Source organism: Microtus oregoni, unplaced genomic scaffold (genome assembly GCF_018167655.1).
Source record: "Microtus oregoni isolate MIOR12 unplaced genomic scaffold, Mior012 000026F_ref0000081, whole genome shotgun sequence".
Lineage (NCBI taxonomy): Eukaryota > Metazoa > Chordata > Mammalia > Rodentia > Cricetidae > Microtus > Microtus oregoni.
Genome location: NW_024543085.1, coordinates 15,086,537 through 15,103,665, shown reverse-complemented (window position 1 = coordinate 15,103,665; position 17,129 = coordinate 15,086,537). Strand labels below are relative to the sequence as shown.

The 17,129-nt window shown below is 38.2% G+C and overlaps 1 protein-coding gene across 1 annotated transcript; it reads right to left on the bottom strand.

Annotated features, from left to right (window-relative positions):
• Positions 1 to 1,762: 1,762 nt before the first annotated feature.
• Positions 1,763 to 7,667, bottom strand: Lsm8 (LSM8 homolog, U6 small nuclear RNA associated). Its single transcript, XM_041675600.1, has 4 exons — positions 7,520 to 7,667; positions 6,389 to 6,429; positions 4,093 to 4,220; positions 1,763 to 2,261 (listed from the first exon to the last, which is right to left on the bottom strand). The coding sequence occupies exons 1-4, from the start codon at positions 7,548 to 7,550 to the stop codon at positions 2,171 to 2,173; spliced, it is 291 nt and encodes a 96-aa protein (XP_041531534.1). The 5' UTR covers positions 7,551 to 7,667; the 3' UTR covers positions 1,763 to 2,170.
• Positions 7,668 to 17,129: the final 9,462 nt, after the last annotated feature.

Genomic DNA, 17,129 nt, shown 5'->3' with positions numbered 1-17,129 from the left:
CTTTACATTTTAAGAATGATCTTCTAACGGTGTTTAAAAAGAAATAAGTATTGATAAAAATTTATCTTCAGTGTTTATGGCTTTGTGGTGTTTTATAAATTCATCTGTAGTATTTTTAAACCCAAACTGCCAGCATGAAGTCACTTAACAAAGTGATTTAACTTAAAAGCGTGTTATGTTGAGCTATTTTTTAAAACAGCACCCATTCTGTTTTACAAAGAATATAAGCCTTTGCCCTCAATTTATGAAGTCCCGTTCGGCCCGCAAGCAATTCTAATGAAAATAGCTTGCCAAGAAACATTTTAACTCATTATCAGTAAGTAAGTTTTCAGTTTTGCCTTGAATCACAAAGCACAGGAGTAATTAAAGGTTAAAACTAACTTGAGGCTCTTTATAAAAAATATTGACTGCAGAATAAGCCTCATAAAGTAACATAAAAACCTGGACACCGCATATAAACTAGTGGCTCCCTGACAGTTCTCATGCCAGAGCAAATGTGAAGTGGTTGTGAGCATTCAAAGAGCTGTGTACATTCAGGAATACTCAGAAAACCACCTTTTAGTCCTTGGTCATTCACTTCCTCTATAAAATAAAGCATCCCAGATGTCTTATCTCGTCTCAATCAGGAAACACAATATAACAGTTTTGGGGAAAGGCATGTGAACTTCACATGAAGTACTTGAATAAGAACTTTCTGAAAAAGTATACATAGCTGACTTACTTTTTGGAACTAGTTTCAAAATTTAAGGTACCAAGTATTAAGACAGCGTATGTGGCTCACGGTCTCTAAAGGTGCTTGCTTTATCCATTTTGCATTGCATCCATTTTATTGGATTATAAAAGCTTACATTACAGTACTTCCCAACGTTTCCTAACAAGGCCTGTGTGTTTTAATTAACCCAAAGAATTGTATCAATTTTGACTATTAAAGTGTTAAACTCACCTCTGAACTCTGCAAAGAACCCACTCCATAACTTACACAAACCATCCATTATCCTTTCCTTCTTAAGGTATCTAAGTCATTAAAATTATGGCATTTAGGCCAAAATCAGCCTGCCTGCAATGAAAGGGATTCTACTGGGAAAACAACAAAATCTATGCAATTATTACCTACTGTTGCTTATGCTGTAACCAGAGGCAAGCAACCATTCTTAGACCACATGGCCTTTCAAGTCTAAGGTTTACTATTTACATCTTTACAGAAATTCTTGCACTTTCACTTAAAAAATGGAAAACATTAAAAAAAAAGACTGATTTTATTTGAATTACAAGATAATACACACCTTCCTGTTTGATCCAAAGATATCCATTTTGGCCCACACATAAAACTATAAATGTGTACACTATGAAATCGACCTCCAACACTGCTTCCATGAATTCTTTGAGACAACTTTATGAAAGCAGAATGGAGACAGCAGAGCACTGTTCTGGACTGAAGTCAATACCTACACTGTACAAAACTCCTGTAATGGCAGACATTCCCCAGGCTTTTTTAAAAGATTCAGCAGCACAACAGTATTTAAGATACGCAGAATCTGTTTTCAGACACTGAATTCTGGGACCTTACTGGGCATCTAAAGATTTATTGACTTCCTCCTGGTCACTCTTTCCTATTTATTTTCATTGCAACTTAAGCGTGCAGTTTTTCACTACTCAACCAAATTGTATATTCACATCTCTTAGACATAAGGATCAAGTTTTTCAACCACCGTAGATCTAGAGAGCAGTGGGATAAACATCTCAGGTACGACTCAGGTACTTGTTTGTAGAAGACAATTTATTGTCTAGTTATTAAGAAAAAAAAAAGGTAAGAAATGTGTCTATTTTATTACTATTATTTGCATGTATAAGTTATAATAATAGCCCAAGTTCTTTTTACAGCCAATTTCCATAAATATTAAATTACCAAAAGCAATGGTATTTGCAAAGTTTTCAAAATGATCCTTAAGAGTTTTATATCATTTAGTAGAAAAATAAACTAGGCAAATACATTTATTAATTTAGGCAATGTTTCCCAATAAAAATGTAGAAATATTTAAATTTACATATTACAATGAACCAACACAAAGTCAAAATCCACAATTACACACTCATAAAAAAAATCTCAACATCATCTTCAGGACAAGCAGTTTCTGTACAGGATTTACAGACATCTAAGCAGTCTGAGTCTTCAGTGTGCGACGGAGTTCAGAGGCTCTGCTCGGATGTTCCCCAGGTCGAGCGCAGAGTCCGTCTCCTCGTCAATTTCTCCAATGACCGCTCTATTATTAGCATGGGAAAAAGAGTTAAATAATGCTGAAATAATCTTCCATGCATTTCTACAAGACCATCAACTACTGCATCCTATTTCATTCGTCCAAACATGTGGTCCTGTGAGAGAGCGGTACAAACACGAACCACTTCCTAACTCTGAAAGGCCGTGTAAGTCACGACACTCAGGAACCGATGTGAAGGTGGAGTAACAGGAACCAGTAGTAAAGAGATGCTGCAAAGTGTTGAACACCGGATCTTGCGAAAACTCATGGCTGATCCACTGCATTTTATTTACAGCCAAACAAATGCCCCCGCGGGGCAACTGCAAGCTACGAACAAGACAGGAATCCTTAAGATTTTAAGGGTTTTCACAAGCTCGTAAAAGCAGGTTCCAGGCCCAGCAGGCCTAGGGTGAATGTTCAATTATGGTATCTTTGAACAGACAGGAGGCACTCTTACAGAGGAACGAGCCCCACACCAGTACGGCTGTGGGCAGAGGATAAGAACCTCTGCTCTGGCTCGTGCTTTACAACTCACATCATAATTTCTCCTACGTCATCTCCACAGAACATTTCATGAATCATAAACCCAAATTTGATTAAGGATTAATCAACCTACTTCCCAAATAAAGACTTCAAATAAAGTTAAGAGAATAAAGCATATATCCATTTTAAGATAAATTTACGGTATCCACTAATGAATTAAACTTAGTCTACTAAATGAATGAAGTATCCCTATCATCTTACATATCCCTTCAAACCACCCAAAATTACTCTATCTTTTGCTGTCCTGCAGTCATATTTTGACTCTTCATAGAGTTCTAGAAACATTTAAATAAAATTTAAATTTTAGCTATGTAAGCAGGTTAGACCTACAGCACTTAATACTTGGGAACCTGAAGGAGAATGAAGTCAGTCTGGGTTACATCTTTAAAAGAGGTTGGGGGAGATCACCAAAACTAAAAAACAAAAACAAAAGGTCCCCAAAACTCCAAATTTAAAATTTAGTTCCTTGGTCACCAGCTACTTTTCAAATATCACAGCTACTCAAAGCAAGTAGATATAATACTGGGAAATGTTGATACTTAAGACATCCATCATCAGAAAAAGATTATTTTGAATAGCACCACTCAAAATGGCTGCAGTCTTTCTCAAATTGCCTCCTCTAAGATATTCTCAAATTAGATTAAATTCAACCAGACAATGGGTTTTCACAGGACATGTTAAGTATATCCACTTCACTAAAAACAGCTAAATGAACCTGAATTATTCAAAAATAGCTCAAACAGGAGATTTTTAAAAAGATTTTCCAAAATGTTAAAAAGTTTCTTTAAGGAACAATTTGGTGTTCCTTTCTGGGCGTACCCAGGCCACTTTCCTATTAGTATGTACACACACTACATACACACACAAACACAAAACACACACACTAGTGGTTTAGGCTACTCAAAGGCTGTGATAAAAGGTGGATCTAAAATTCAAGGTCAGTCTAAGCAACTTTGGAAAGCCTGGTCTCAAAGTGTAAAAGAAAGAGAGCTGGAGAACACAGCAGTGACAGACTGCCTGTTCTGCACACACAAGAGTCGAGGTTCAAAGGCCAACTCTCAATTAAGTAAACACAAATGAGGTCTCAGTAGGTAAATGTTTGGTTTGTGAAGTAACGACTTCAACATAAAAACTATAAATCAAATATAAGATAAGCTATATCTACAAAACAGATGAATGCACAATTCTATTATATATGGATGACATCATATAAGTTGGGGAAAATCTCTCTTCCACAACACAAGCACACCAGTAGTGAGAACGTAACTTCAGTAAAATGACTTATTTTACTTACACGTTGTCACCTCTCACAATGTATAATCCTAATACGACTTGTTCGACTCCTTGCGAAGAACTGAATACCCTCTCGTGGCTTTCGTCCAAAATCAAATTAATGGTCTGGTCAAAACCTTTTAGTGTTCCCTGAAATAAATAAATAAATAAATTATACATATACATACATATACATACATACATACATACATATATATGTATATATACATATATTCTGGTTCTGAATTTGTAGATCAAACTTAAAACCATTTCAGCTGTCAGCTATGTACTCATGTCTTCATGTACGCCCACGAGCAAACACAATGTCTCTCCAGTGCAGAAGTAGCCCATGACACAGACCTTACCTCTTACCTGTTTTATGATGGGGTAAACCTGTACAAAGCCGACTATTGTACAGCTGCAAAGGACAGCCAGGCACTAGTATTTCCAAGTAAGGAAACTCACATAGTCCGGGAACTAGCACTGTACAATAGAGCAGAAACTAAAACAGGACACGTTTGAGAGAAAATGATTTACTTTTTTAACTTAATAATAAGGAGAACTACAAACCAGCCAAATAACAGTTCACTGTATGTTACTTCTTAGTGAAAGGCACTGGATAGAGGAACCCACTACACAAATCACCTCGACTTTCCTTCACCACGGTGACAGTACTGTGTTTTCCTCATTTCAAATAACAAACCTACCTGATGCTCCAGAAATCAAATCATGGTTCAAGATTTTATGGACAGTAAATAGTACAGAAAAAGAAGACAAGCTCCAGAGCCAGATCACAAAGTAACAATGATATTCTGTTATAAACAGCACTTTTCAGAAATTAGTCTAAAAATATACACAAAATCACATGGTAGCTACACCTTGCTGCTAATATTGTAACTTGTATGCATGTATTATTGAATTCTCTTAATATTACAAAAGACATATATAGAACTGAAATAATAAGAAACTAAAGTTGAAGGAAATAATCAGGAATAATTGTGTAGCCATAGCAAAATGTAATATCACAAATAAGTTTCTAAAGAAATATCTTATTTTGGACTTTGCTGGTTAATCTCTGGGTTCACCATTAAACTCCCATGTTCTGAAAGCCATAATCATAAAAAATCAAAATGAACTAAAAAGAAACTTGGAATCTAGAAATTGAGAAGAAAAACAAATGAGATTATTTCCTATAGCAGTCAACCAACGGCAGTTATCATAAATCCCTATAAAAGTCCTCTTGCCTTCATTACATATACAAAAGCTTTATCAGGTGACTACGTGATAAAGACAGAACTACTGAATGTCAACACAATGGTTCTGTTTAGATTTTTCTATAGGCATTTTCTAACAGAAATAAGAAATTTATAAACATGAGGTTTTCAAAAATCATCTCTTGCAAATTACCTGTTAACAGCAACAGACTTCTTGCATGTTGAAAGTAGCATATTCCTAATGACCCTTTCCTAATTGTCCGGCTGACAAAATTCAGACTGTGCACTCACCACCACTACCACAACCTACAGAAAACCTACACACTAGCTTCCTTTATTAAGAACAAGGGAAGTAACCTTGGTTTTGGAATAAAACACAATTTACAACACTTTATAGTTTTGTTACTTTTTATACTGAATATCTGGAAAAGTAATTCTTTTTTTCTAAGTTTGGATCCTCATCTATAAGGTAGTAACTCTTCACAAGGTTGTTTGCAAAGTAAGGAACACAAAAATTCCTAGCACAGGGCACATGCATCTAGTCTACGGCAGTCTATCCCTTGGACTGGGATTGCTCACTAAGGATTAAGAAGAATCATAAGAACTGAGAAGAAAAGGAAGTGGTTGAAGAGATGGCTCAGTGGATCAGAGCATATACTGCTCTTCCAAAGGATCCTTCTTAGCATCCACACAGGGCAGCTCACAACTGCCTGTAACCCAGCTCCAGTAGATCTGACAAACGCTTCATACCCCAGTGGTTTCAGAAACTAAATTAACTATGGCTTCACTGGGGTATGATCTTTGGGACCCGTGCCTCATCTACTATCTCTGTAGTATTCCTTGCAAGACTAATTTAATCCCATGTTTTCCTTATAGGTTTATTTTTACTCCTGTTTATGTGTGTGTCTGTGTGAGTGTCTGCCATGCATGTGGGGTTATACTACACAAGGAGCAGTCAAGAAAGAGGGTCTGTCAAACTAGCTGAATCATAAGAACACTAGAATCTAGGTTATATTGTGTTACGTGAACATTAGATCAGAAATGGTACTTCAAATACACCCTCAAGAAGCCCACAGGAAAGAGGAAAACGAAAATGCCACTCACCACAATCATTCTCCCATCAGAAGTGATAACAGCAACAGTTCCTGAGAACCGAGTTAAGGACAGTATTTCTTAGAGATTACCAACTGAAAACTTTCAGCCTGGTAAGGAAATGGTTTCAAATTACTTAAAAAAGAAAAGAAAAAAAAAGTGGGAGAATTAAGTTTCAACACAGCCGCTGCTCATAAGGGCAAAAGCTTCTTTAAAAAACTAGTTTCAATTCTACCTTAAAAACGCCTTTAATCCCAGCACTCGGGAGGCAGAGGCAGGCGAATCTCTGTGAGTTCGAGACCAGCCTGGTCTACAAGAGCTAAGAGCTAGTTCCAGGACAGGCTCCAAAACCACAGAGAAACCCTGTCTCGAAAAACCAAAAAAAAAAAAAAACAACGGTTCATCAAATGGGAGAAGGGCAGAGAGTCTGTGACGTTTGACCCTGGTTTAAACAACAAGGGTTTCAATCTGACACTGAGCAAGACAATCCCTTCCCTTCTTAGATCCATTTCTTCACCTCTGAAATAAAAATTGGATGCGTTCTTATCAACGCTGCATCATTTTAAGCATGTTAAGGCCCTTCTGATCCAAGACCTGGTCATAACTGCTGCTATCAAGTTATAATCCTTACATCATGAAAAGTTCTCTGTACTTAACTTGTTTCTTCTTTGTACATAGACTCGATGCACTGTTTCCGTCCTGACTTTAAAGCAGAAGTTCTAATCTAAATCTTCCACGGGCTCTGGAAGGCCACTTGCGTCTCACTAAACCCCAATACAACTACAAGCTTTCTTTTAACGCCATCGCACAGACAGTTAAAGTGGAGGCATGGGGCCCGAAACTCAAATTAGAGAACCATCTTTCTATTTCTATTACTTCCGAACAGCAAGCCTGCGAGTACCTACACATTGATAACCTGAGGAAAAAACTTCACCTTATTCCCAATGCTGGAACACACGAGCCTTAGGGAATCTGGAACTACAATGGGAAGGCTACTTGCGGGAAACTTCTAACGACACTGGGGTCTGTGATGTGCACGGAAAAGCCCCGGGTCCGTGCGCAGGACCCCACCGCGGACCCCGCCCCCGGCTTCCCCGGCCCCCCGCCGCGGCCTGAGCCGTCGCAGCCCCCGCCCGAGGATACGGTTGATGTAGTTCTCCAAGGCAGACGTCATGCTGCTGGGCCCGGAGGTCCCGGGAATTAAAGACGAGCCGGCAACAAGGAGACGAGACGCCGCCGGCTAGGAACACGTCCCGGTTCGCGCCCGCTCGTGGGTAAAAACACCGCGAGACGTGCGAGGCCTTAGCGGCAGCCAATCACGAATCAGGAGGAGCCGACCAAACAGGAAGCGGGGCGGTGCTGAGTAGTGTGCCTGTGCTTCCGCCGGACTTCCGGGTAGCGGTCGCTAGGAGGAGCCAGACAAAGGCGGGAGAGGCGGAAGTGGGGGGTCTCGGGGGAGGTGGGTGGAGGGAGAGGCGGGAGGGCGCGAGCCGGGGCGGTGGAGCCGCGGGGAAGGGAGCGCGGTCTTTGCTGAAGGCGGTGTGCGAAGACACGCCGTTCCCGGAGACGCCCGAGAGAAGACGTTTCCTCGGCGACTGGGGGAGGAGGAGAGCTTCTTTGTTCTCATAGGCAACGTGGGTGCCGGGTAGAGGGAGCTCTAGCTCTCCAGCAGGAGCCAAAAAAATTCAAACAGGCGAATGGCGCAAAGTACAAAGTGAGCATGGTGTAGCCACATGATGTACGTTTTCGGAGAGTCCAACTTGTTTTTTGTTTTATGTTTTTTTTTTTAAGATGCTTGTGTATTCGGGATTTTAAAAACGAAATTTATAAAAACGAAATTCAAATAGGTAAAGGTGTATGAACCTCCCTTAGGACGTAGATGGTCACCTTTTCATTGATATACAGGCTCAGCATTCCCTGAGGTGAAATTCTATGAGTAAAGAACCGATTAGAAAAAACGTGTAAAATAAGCACAAGACGGGGTTCTAATTCTGTCCCTGTTAATTGATGTCCCTGTTGTAAGTCACTGCAACTCTTCTTGACCTGAGTTTACTTAGATCCTACCATAGCTATGTCATTTTAAACGTCTTGATAAAACTCTCCCGCCCCCGTGTCTGTCTGTCTCTCTCTCTCTCTCTCTCTCTCTCTCTCTCTCTCTCTCTCTCTCTCTCTGTGTGTGTGTGTGTGTGTGTGTGTAACAGGAGGTCTTGCTCATGCTACTCAAGTTCTCAAAATCTACATCTCCAGACTCCTCCCCCGTCTATTTCCCCCGGTGGCATTTTCACTTAAAGATTGGAAATGAGGAATTTGCACACCTAATAATGGGAGGGGGAAAAGCAGTATTTTGTTGTTGTTTTTAAAAGTCTTTCTTAGCTGAAGAATTACAGCTTTGGAATGATTTAACTCTCTGTGCCTTGATTTTACTTTCTGGTAATTGAAGAAAATGACAGTTATTGAGTAATCAAACTTGGAGAACTAAAAGAATTCCTTTAAAGCTTTCTATACAATTATTATAAAAATATCTAGCTGTTATTATACAAGAAAGTAGACTGTATTGTAAGTATCTTTTTTCATCACTCCGAAACTTATTCTAATGTTTTGTGTACTGTCATTTTCTAATGGGACAAAAAGAATGGCAGGCATTCTGCATGCTTTATGGAAGGGGGGTATGTGGTGTGTCACAGTATTGCAAAACTTACAAAGAGAAGATTTAAGGTAGGGCTTGAGAAAAAGTACAAACACACTTCAGGGAAATGGACTGGATGCTATTATTTGGTGAAGCTATGAACTGAAGCTGTCAGGAGCCCCAGTATGAGTTCTTGGTTCACTGCAGTAACAATAGGAAGTGAAGGAACTGTAGCCAGCTTGAACATGGTAAACATGGCTCTGGCAGGCCTTACCCTCTTCCTGTTCCCTCTGCCTTGCTAAAAACATTAGACTACATTCCTAAAGCTAACCCCCCAGGTCCATTCCTTTATTTGGCCACTTCCTCCTCCTGAGGCTGACTACTAAGGTTCAGCTAACAAAGTACTGAAGTGGAGCAATCAAAAGCCTCCTTTGACCCACCTCATTAAATGCCCAATGAAAATTAAGCACCTCATCCTAACAGGGCTTCATTACCTTTATAAATCACCATTTTCCTATGGGCCACATCTGTCTCCTCTCTATCTAGAGACAGTCTTTTGTGCCACTCCAATACCCTCTACCTTTCTCCATTGCCTCATTTTTCCCCCTCTTCTTTCTTTCACCTTCTTTCTCTTCCTCTATCTCCTGTCCTTTATCCTTGCCCTCTGTCCCTCTGGGGCAAATAAACCTCTTTTGTATGGAGAACTTGGTCTTGGGGTGTCTTGAGCCAATTTCAAGGTTCCCTCTAAAAATGATAGAAAAAAAAAACGTGATCAGAAGATGGAGGATAAGAAGGGAAATGCTGTATCCGACAATTTATGGCTAGCATGGTAATAGCAGTTGATGAAACAGAAGGATAGAAATAAAAGATAACAACTGTTAAAGTAGATAACCTATAGAACTGTACAAATGTCAGTCACGCAACAATATATAGCCAGTATTTTTAAAGTGTGTGTGTGTGTGTGTGTGTGTGTGTGTGAGAGAGAGAGAGAGAGAGAGAGAGAGAGAGAGAGAGAGAGAGAGAGAAACAGGTATGGAAGTCACAGGAAAAACATTCAGAACTCAATTCTCTCCTTCCACCTAGAGACCACAAGAACCAAGTTCAAGTACAGTAAACATAATATTCTGCTGAGCCATCTCCTCAGCTTCTACCCTGTGTTTTCAGTTGGTTTTGTCTCCATGAGACGTTGTGTTACTGTCATAGCTTTTGATTGCAGTCAAGCTCCATTGGGCATCACTGCCATTGCCAGTATTACCCATGACAAGTACTCAGTAATGTCCCTGAAGTGAAGCATGTGATCTAGATAGAGGGTGCTTTATGACCAAGCGTCCTTAGGCCCACACACTTTGGCTCTTTCCTCAGATTGCAGGTCAGGACGATTACAAAGCAGGAGAAGCAGACTCTTTCTGGTGCATTTTGTTAATTTCTTCTTCAGTGTTACACATTAATGTTATTGTTGTTCAGTTTCTCTGATGAGAATTGGCAAATTATAGTATGTAGCCAGATCTTTTTGGTAAACACATTTTGCTGTCACAAAACCACAACCATTAATACCTATGCTATATGTGGCCGCTTCAGGGCATCAGTAGCACAATTAAGCAATTCCAGGAGACATGGTAAACCTAAAATATTTACTAACTAGCATTGGGTAGAAAGTTTGAAGATATCACTTCTGACCAACAAATAAAATTCTCAAGATTTTATGGCTGTATTACCAAACCCACTGCTCTGATCTGTCTCAATGCTATAAAGCTTGCTTCTATCTGGCTTTGAGATAAAATTTCTCCATTCTTTTGAACCTAGTATCTTGTGCCAAGAGTAAATAAACACATCAAGCTAGACTTTGAAAGAATGACTGTGTTGTTTCCTCTCTCCTTCCCTGTTATTGTCATTTCAATCAAGAACATGCAGATATTTTTCCAACTCAATTATCATGTAATGACATTTTCTCATGCATGAATACGATAGAAAAGAATTATCTTTATTTTAGCTTATGCACCAGAAAGCTAAATTAAAATCGCAAATCATATCATAACAGTGCAATGAATTAGAACAATTTCATAGCAGACATTTAAAACACAAATAAGTAATTCAAATTTAAGACAGCTATTTGTGGAGATTATTAACGTTCATGTTTCAGGTATTCGACACCTGAGCTCCCCCTGTGTCTCTCAGGAATTCTGTATAATTTAGGTGGGAGAAAAAACTCAGTGTATCATGCATCCATTTTCTTTGAGTTTTCTTGTAATGACAGTCTTGGATTGCGCTTAAGACTACTCTAGACTTTTACTTAGGTACTAGTGTTGCAAACAACAGTACATACAAGCAACCTATTCTATTATGCACATTAGTCTAGCAACAGCAAGTTCATAATATGATTTTAGGCAACAGCAGAGATTTCATTCAAAAGTTCTTGATGCTGTCAGTCGTGACTCCATTTTTATCCTTGTAGATCTATCTTTCCCTGGGAGCTAGACTTGTTTTTGTGCATAGCCTTTTTTATCCAATGACACATTAACTGATCTCATGTTCTTCTCAAACTGTCCACAGAATCTTCATGGAGCTTCTATAGAACAAGGAAACTTCATTCATAGGAGTTTTTAGGATATTGTTCTTGTTTACTTGTCTGATATATGGCAAATGCCCATTTCTGAACCAGTCCCTTTGCTTAGGTTCAAAGATCTCTGTCCGAGTTTAACCTATGAATAAGGGCTGTCTACACAAACCACATGACTGCTTTAAACAGTGAATCGATGAGTTCTAAAGAAAGCCAGATTCCTTTCTGTTGGAAATAAAAAGGAACAGAGGCTGGGGAAACAATCAACAAATACCTACTATTAATAAGATATATTTAAATCTAATTGAATATAGGTCTATGGAGGCTAGTTTTATGTCAACTTGACACAAGCTAAAGTCATCTGAGAGGAGGGAACCTAAATTAAGAGCTTCCGTAAGACTGTAGACGAGCTTGTAAGGCATTTTCTTAATTAGTGATTGAGGTGGAAGGGCCTAGTCCACTGGGGGTGATGGCCGTCCTTGGGTTGGTGGCCCTGGGTTCTATAAGAAAGCAGACTGCGCAAGCAGGGGAAGCAAACCAGAAAGCAGCACTCCTCCATGCCATCTACATCAGTTCCTGCCTCCCTGTTCCTGCCCTGTTTGAGTTCCTGACCTGACTTCCTACATTGATGAATTATGCTGTAGAAGTGTAAGCCAGATAAACCCTTTTGTCCCTAAGTGGCTTTTGGTTGTGATGTTTCATCATAGTAATAGTACCCTAACTAGGACAAGGTCTAAGATTAAATAGTTAAGTAGTTAATCAGTTTAGGTATACTGGGTTGAATCATATTCTGTGTGCATGTGCATATACATGTGTCTGTAATACCTACAGTATTACTAAATTATTTTGTCTTTTATATTAACTGTGGTTGAGGTTTTGTACATAAATAGAGCTTAGCTTTACTCTGGAAATAAAGATATAATATACAGCATACAATTTCTAGCCTTTTAGCGGGAAGCACTAAGGTCTTATCATTGGGAATATAATAGCTATCCTTGGAGACTCAAGCCCATGAACATTCTGGACAAGAGAATTAGCCACAGTCACTGCTGACTCAGGGCACAGAGAAGCTTTCCTCCAGTATCTAAGGCAGTTGTTCTCAACCTTCCTAATGCTGTGACCATTTAACATATTCCTCATATTGGGGTGACCCCCCAACCATAAAATTATCTTCACTCCTACTTCATAACTGTAATTTTAATACTATTATGAATCATAACGTAAATTTCTTGGAGACAGAGGTTTGACAAATGGGTTGCAACCTACAGGTTGAGAACCACTATCCAGTGAGCTTCACCAGCTCATCATGCTTTCAAACAACTTCTGCAAGAAAATTGTCCCTTTCTTTGTTGACAATGTAATTCCTTACCATTTTCCTTTGAGCTGACTTTCAACCATCCCCGTGTCTTACAGTGCTATATTGATTGCATTGAATGAACTGTACAAAATAAACACTGTGTTATAAATCCAAAAAACTATACCCTTTTATGTGTAAAAAGTATTTTATAACTTACCTCCTACACAAGTGCGTGGTTTAAAGATAGTGTTTGTGTGCATCCTCAGAACTCTGTGACATGAAAGACAGGTTGTTTGCATGAAAATTGGTTTCATTTAAAAGACATTATTTGAAGGAACACTGCATTTGAATAACTGGTATTCTATAGCCTTTTAGTTTTAAAGGTTGATCTGATACCTATCTCAGGTATTAAGTCAGAGCATTGCTAATGATATGGTGTGTTAATATTTCTTCTGTCTTTAGTACCAGGACAGGACTACAGAGCTGTGTTAAAATTTTTATGAGAAGATACAAAATAATATGTTGTACTTTAGTATCCACGATAATAAATAGTGATGTGTATGTATGTGCAGTGATATTGAAACAAATAGATCCTAGTGATTTTGCCATGATATCGGGTTTCTGTGAGTTTGAAGCTAAGCTTGTTTATGTAGTGAGTTTCAAGCCAACCAGTGCTGCACATTTAGACCCTCAAAAAAATAAAATTACTTCACTTGTTATCCTTGTGGTTTTGTAGTTAATGTGTCTTTTTTTGTTGTTACTTTGTTTAGTTATTGTTTTTGTTTTTGGCAAACTGATGACTCTATTGGTATTTCTTACAGGAGAATGAAGGAGAGCTTACATATAGGGACATGAGTAACTTAAAAATTGTGTTATCAGAAAATTTACCCTAGGACGGGTTTTGATGTCACTGAAGCTAGACCATAGACTCTCTTCTTTTAGAGTTCTCGGTAGACTTCTGAGAACAAGGATAGATTGGGGTTGTATTAAGAGTAGAAATTCAAAGTATCTGTCAAAAGTTAATTTAAGTAAAGAAAGTCTGTTTGGAAAAAATGTAATATATACTGAAATGATATGTATCTTATAGATAGTGAAAATAATAAATATTGTTTGCTTATAATTAATTTGAAGGAAATGGACTTCATCTTTTCATATGTACTTGTGATCTCATAATAAAAAATGTTCTTATTTATATTGAAGGGATCACAGGAGTTCTTAAAGTTGAATACCGGCATTGGTAGACCATGGCATGCAGAGAAACAGCATCATTTTCACATTTCTGTTTGTTTCAATGGCAGAAAGTATTAACATTCATAAGGCATAGCAATACATTTCAGTTGCATTCTCAAAAATGAAAATGTAGGAGGAAATTGATAAGAAAGTGCCTTGGCCTAGAGAGAAATGTCCCCTTAGGCAGAAGCAATAAGCTTCTTGATCAGAATACTACTATTTCAAAGTTTGTCATGTCAAAGTCAGATGGCACTGAACATTCGTATAATGTAAATCTGTGTTCAGCCTTGGTCATCAAATGCCCTAACAATAACTGGCCTCCCTAGTCACGCTGATCTAGATTGTTTGGCAATCAAACTCTCTATTGAACTAAGCACCTTAAATAAAACCTGGTGATCTCTGTTGGTTAATGTGACAACTTTCTGAAAGCTCTTGATTTCATTCACACTGATGAGCTTGTTTCTCTCTGTGAAAAATTTTCCCAGCCCAGGACCTAATGGCTTCCTAGAAATGCACAACACTTCTTTGGAATAAATCTACAGATGCTGTATACCTGAAAACTTTGTCTCATGGCTCATATTTCTCATGTTTGGCAACTACCACTTATGTATGCTTTAATACCGGTGCTTAAATATTGTTTTATGTCATATTAAAATCTCTTGTAGTTTGGACCTTTTCCCTTAAGGAAATAGATTTTTGCTTAAGTCATTTAGTTCTTCTAATATGAAGAATCAATATTTTTGAGGGGACAGGTCTCACACTATCATCTAGACAGGCCTTACACTCAACAGCAATAACCCTGCATTAGGCTCCCAAGTACGGGGATTATAGGTATAAGCCATCATAGCTGAAACCTCAGTTTTTGAAGAAAAAAGTTGTGTAATTATTTGAGTACCTACCTTGATTGAATTAAAGTTATCAAACAAATTAAACATTTCTTATTTCTTATTTAGACTAGCTCTGTGTTTGTTTGTGTGTGTGTGTGTAAGAGAGAAAGAGAGAGAGTTTTATCTAGATGTAACAAAATAGTTAAGACAAACAACTTTAAAAAGAGGATAGATTCTTTTGTCTGTCACTTTCAAAGGTTTCATCCTACTGTTACTTGGCCATGGTTGCCTTAGGCCTGTGGCAGCATAATCCTCCATAATAGAAAGGCCTTTTAAGAGAGGCTGCTCACCACATTGCCATCAGGAAACGGAGATAAAGATGCTAGAGTGCCCCTGTCCCCTTCAGAAGCCCCTTCTTTAACCAAACATCCTTTCTGCTGGGTCTCACTTCCTATCACCTCCAATTTCTCTACATGATTATTTGGGAGGCATTCAAGACTCAAAATCTAACACTCTCTTCATGTTCATTTATTGTCATCTTTTCTTTCGAATGAGCCATTTGTTGTCACTGCCTCACAACTTTGATGCCAAGTTCTTTCTCCCCACTCCACCCCCCACCATCTGCTTCCCATTAATATGCTGAAACATCCCCAGTGTTTTACTGATGGTAGACAGAGTGGCTTAATCCTCCTTCTGACTTGTGGCACTGGATGATGCATTTTTTGCTCTACTTTTAAAAGATACAATCGTCCTTCTCTAATGACTAGGACCAGTTCATTCTCCTCTTCTATTTAGTGTCATCTGCCTGCAGAAGCTTTTTACAAGAGAGAGAGAGAGAGAGAGAGAGAGAGAGAGAGAGAGAGAGAGAGAGAGAAATAGTGTTATGGAATATTTAACTATGTAAAAGTGTTTTACTTTTGTGTATGCTGCAGAATATTTCACAATATAAAAGTGGGTTCTTTTTGTTTATGCAACATTTGTTTAACAATGTAAAGATATGTTCCATTTTTTTTTTTTACCTTGCTTCCCTAAGGCACCTGATTGGTCTAATAAAGAACTGAATGGTAAATAGTTAGGTAGATAAAGGAAAGGCGGAGCTGGTGGACAGAAAGAATAAAAAGGAGGGGAAATCTAGACTTGAGAGAAGAACAAGGAAGGATAGAAAAGAATAAGGAAAAGACCAGGCATCCAAAAGCCAGATATGAGAAACAGAGAAAGTAAGATACACAGAAGGAAAGAAAAGTAAAAGCCCTGAGGCGAAAGGTAGATAAAGAGAGACAGGTTAATTTAAGTTAAAAGAGTTAGCCAGAAAGAAGCCTAAATTAGGCCAAGCATTCATAACTAATAATAGGTATTCATAACTAATAGTAACTCTCCATGTCATGATTTGGGAGCTGGTTGGTGGTGCCAAAGAAAAGCCTGGTACAAAATAGAACAAGAGATCAAGCTAACCCCCTTCCTTTTCTCTCTATTACTACTGCTCTGAAGTTGTGTTGCCATTTCTACATTTCTGTATTATCTGTGATACATACTCCTTTGGTTTTACATATTTCATATACATGTTATCTTTGAAGCGTGCTTTCTAAATTTATTAGTATCTGTTTGGGGAAAACTTGATATATCTAGATTTAGTTATTTCATTGACCTATTCTGTATCTCTATTTTGTAAATTAATGACAAGTTAAATATAAATGGGGAGATCATATCTTTATTTTACATTTATTTAAGTGATTATTTTTAATATTAACTGCTACCAATTGTAGACCAATGATTCTGTATCACTTTTAGCCTTAGAGATCAGTTGAGGGATGAATTGATGAAGCACATGCCTGTATCTCACAATTATTGATCTTAGAATAAACGGATAACATCCTAGAAAGTTGTTTTCATTTTATTTCCACAGTTTATACTTGAAAACATTATTCACTAACTAGGAAATGTGGCCATTTTAGTAGTTTCTATTTGTTTTCCTCATATCTTTTTACCCTATGTAATTCTGCTGACTATTTATATAAAATTTCTCTCAGTTTTCCATGTTTGCTAATCTCTGAACCACTCCCTGACTTGGAATAAGTCTTATTCTTATCTGAACCTAATATGATTTTCCAAATAAGTTCGTGCATCTGATTTCTCCCTCTTGTGGTTATTCTTCATCTGCTACAAAAGTGCTTTCCTTAAATGAGCTGACATCTTTATCTAAAGAGAGATAGGAGGTG

Excerpts from the sequence above, each read along its gene's own strand:
- Lsm8 (XM_041675600.1), bottom strand. The coding sequence starts at position 7,550 with ATGACGTCTGCCTTGGAGAACTACATCAACC. Across the intron at positions 6,430-7,519 it reads CTTGGAGAACTACATCAACC|GAACTGTTGCTGTTATCACT; the intron begins GTATCCTCGGGC and ends CTCGGTTCTCAG. Across the intron at positions 4,221-6,388 it reads CTGATGGGAGAATGATTGTG|GGAACACTAAAAGGTTTTGA; the intron begins GTGAGTGGCATT and ends TATTTATTTCAG.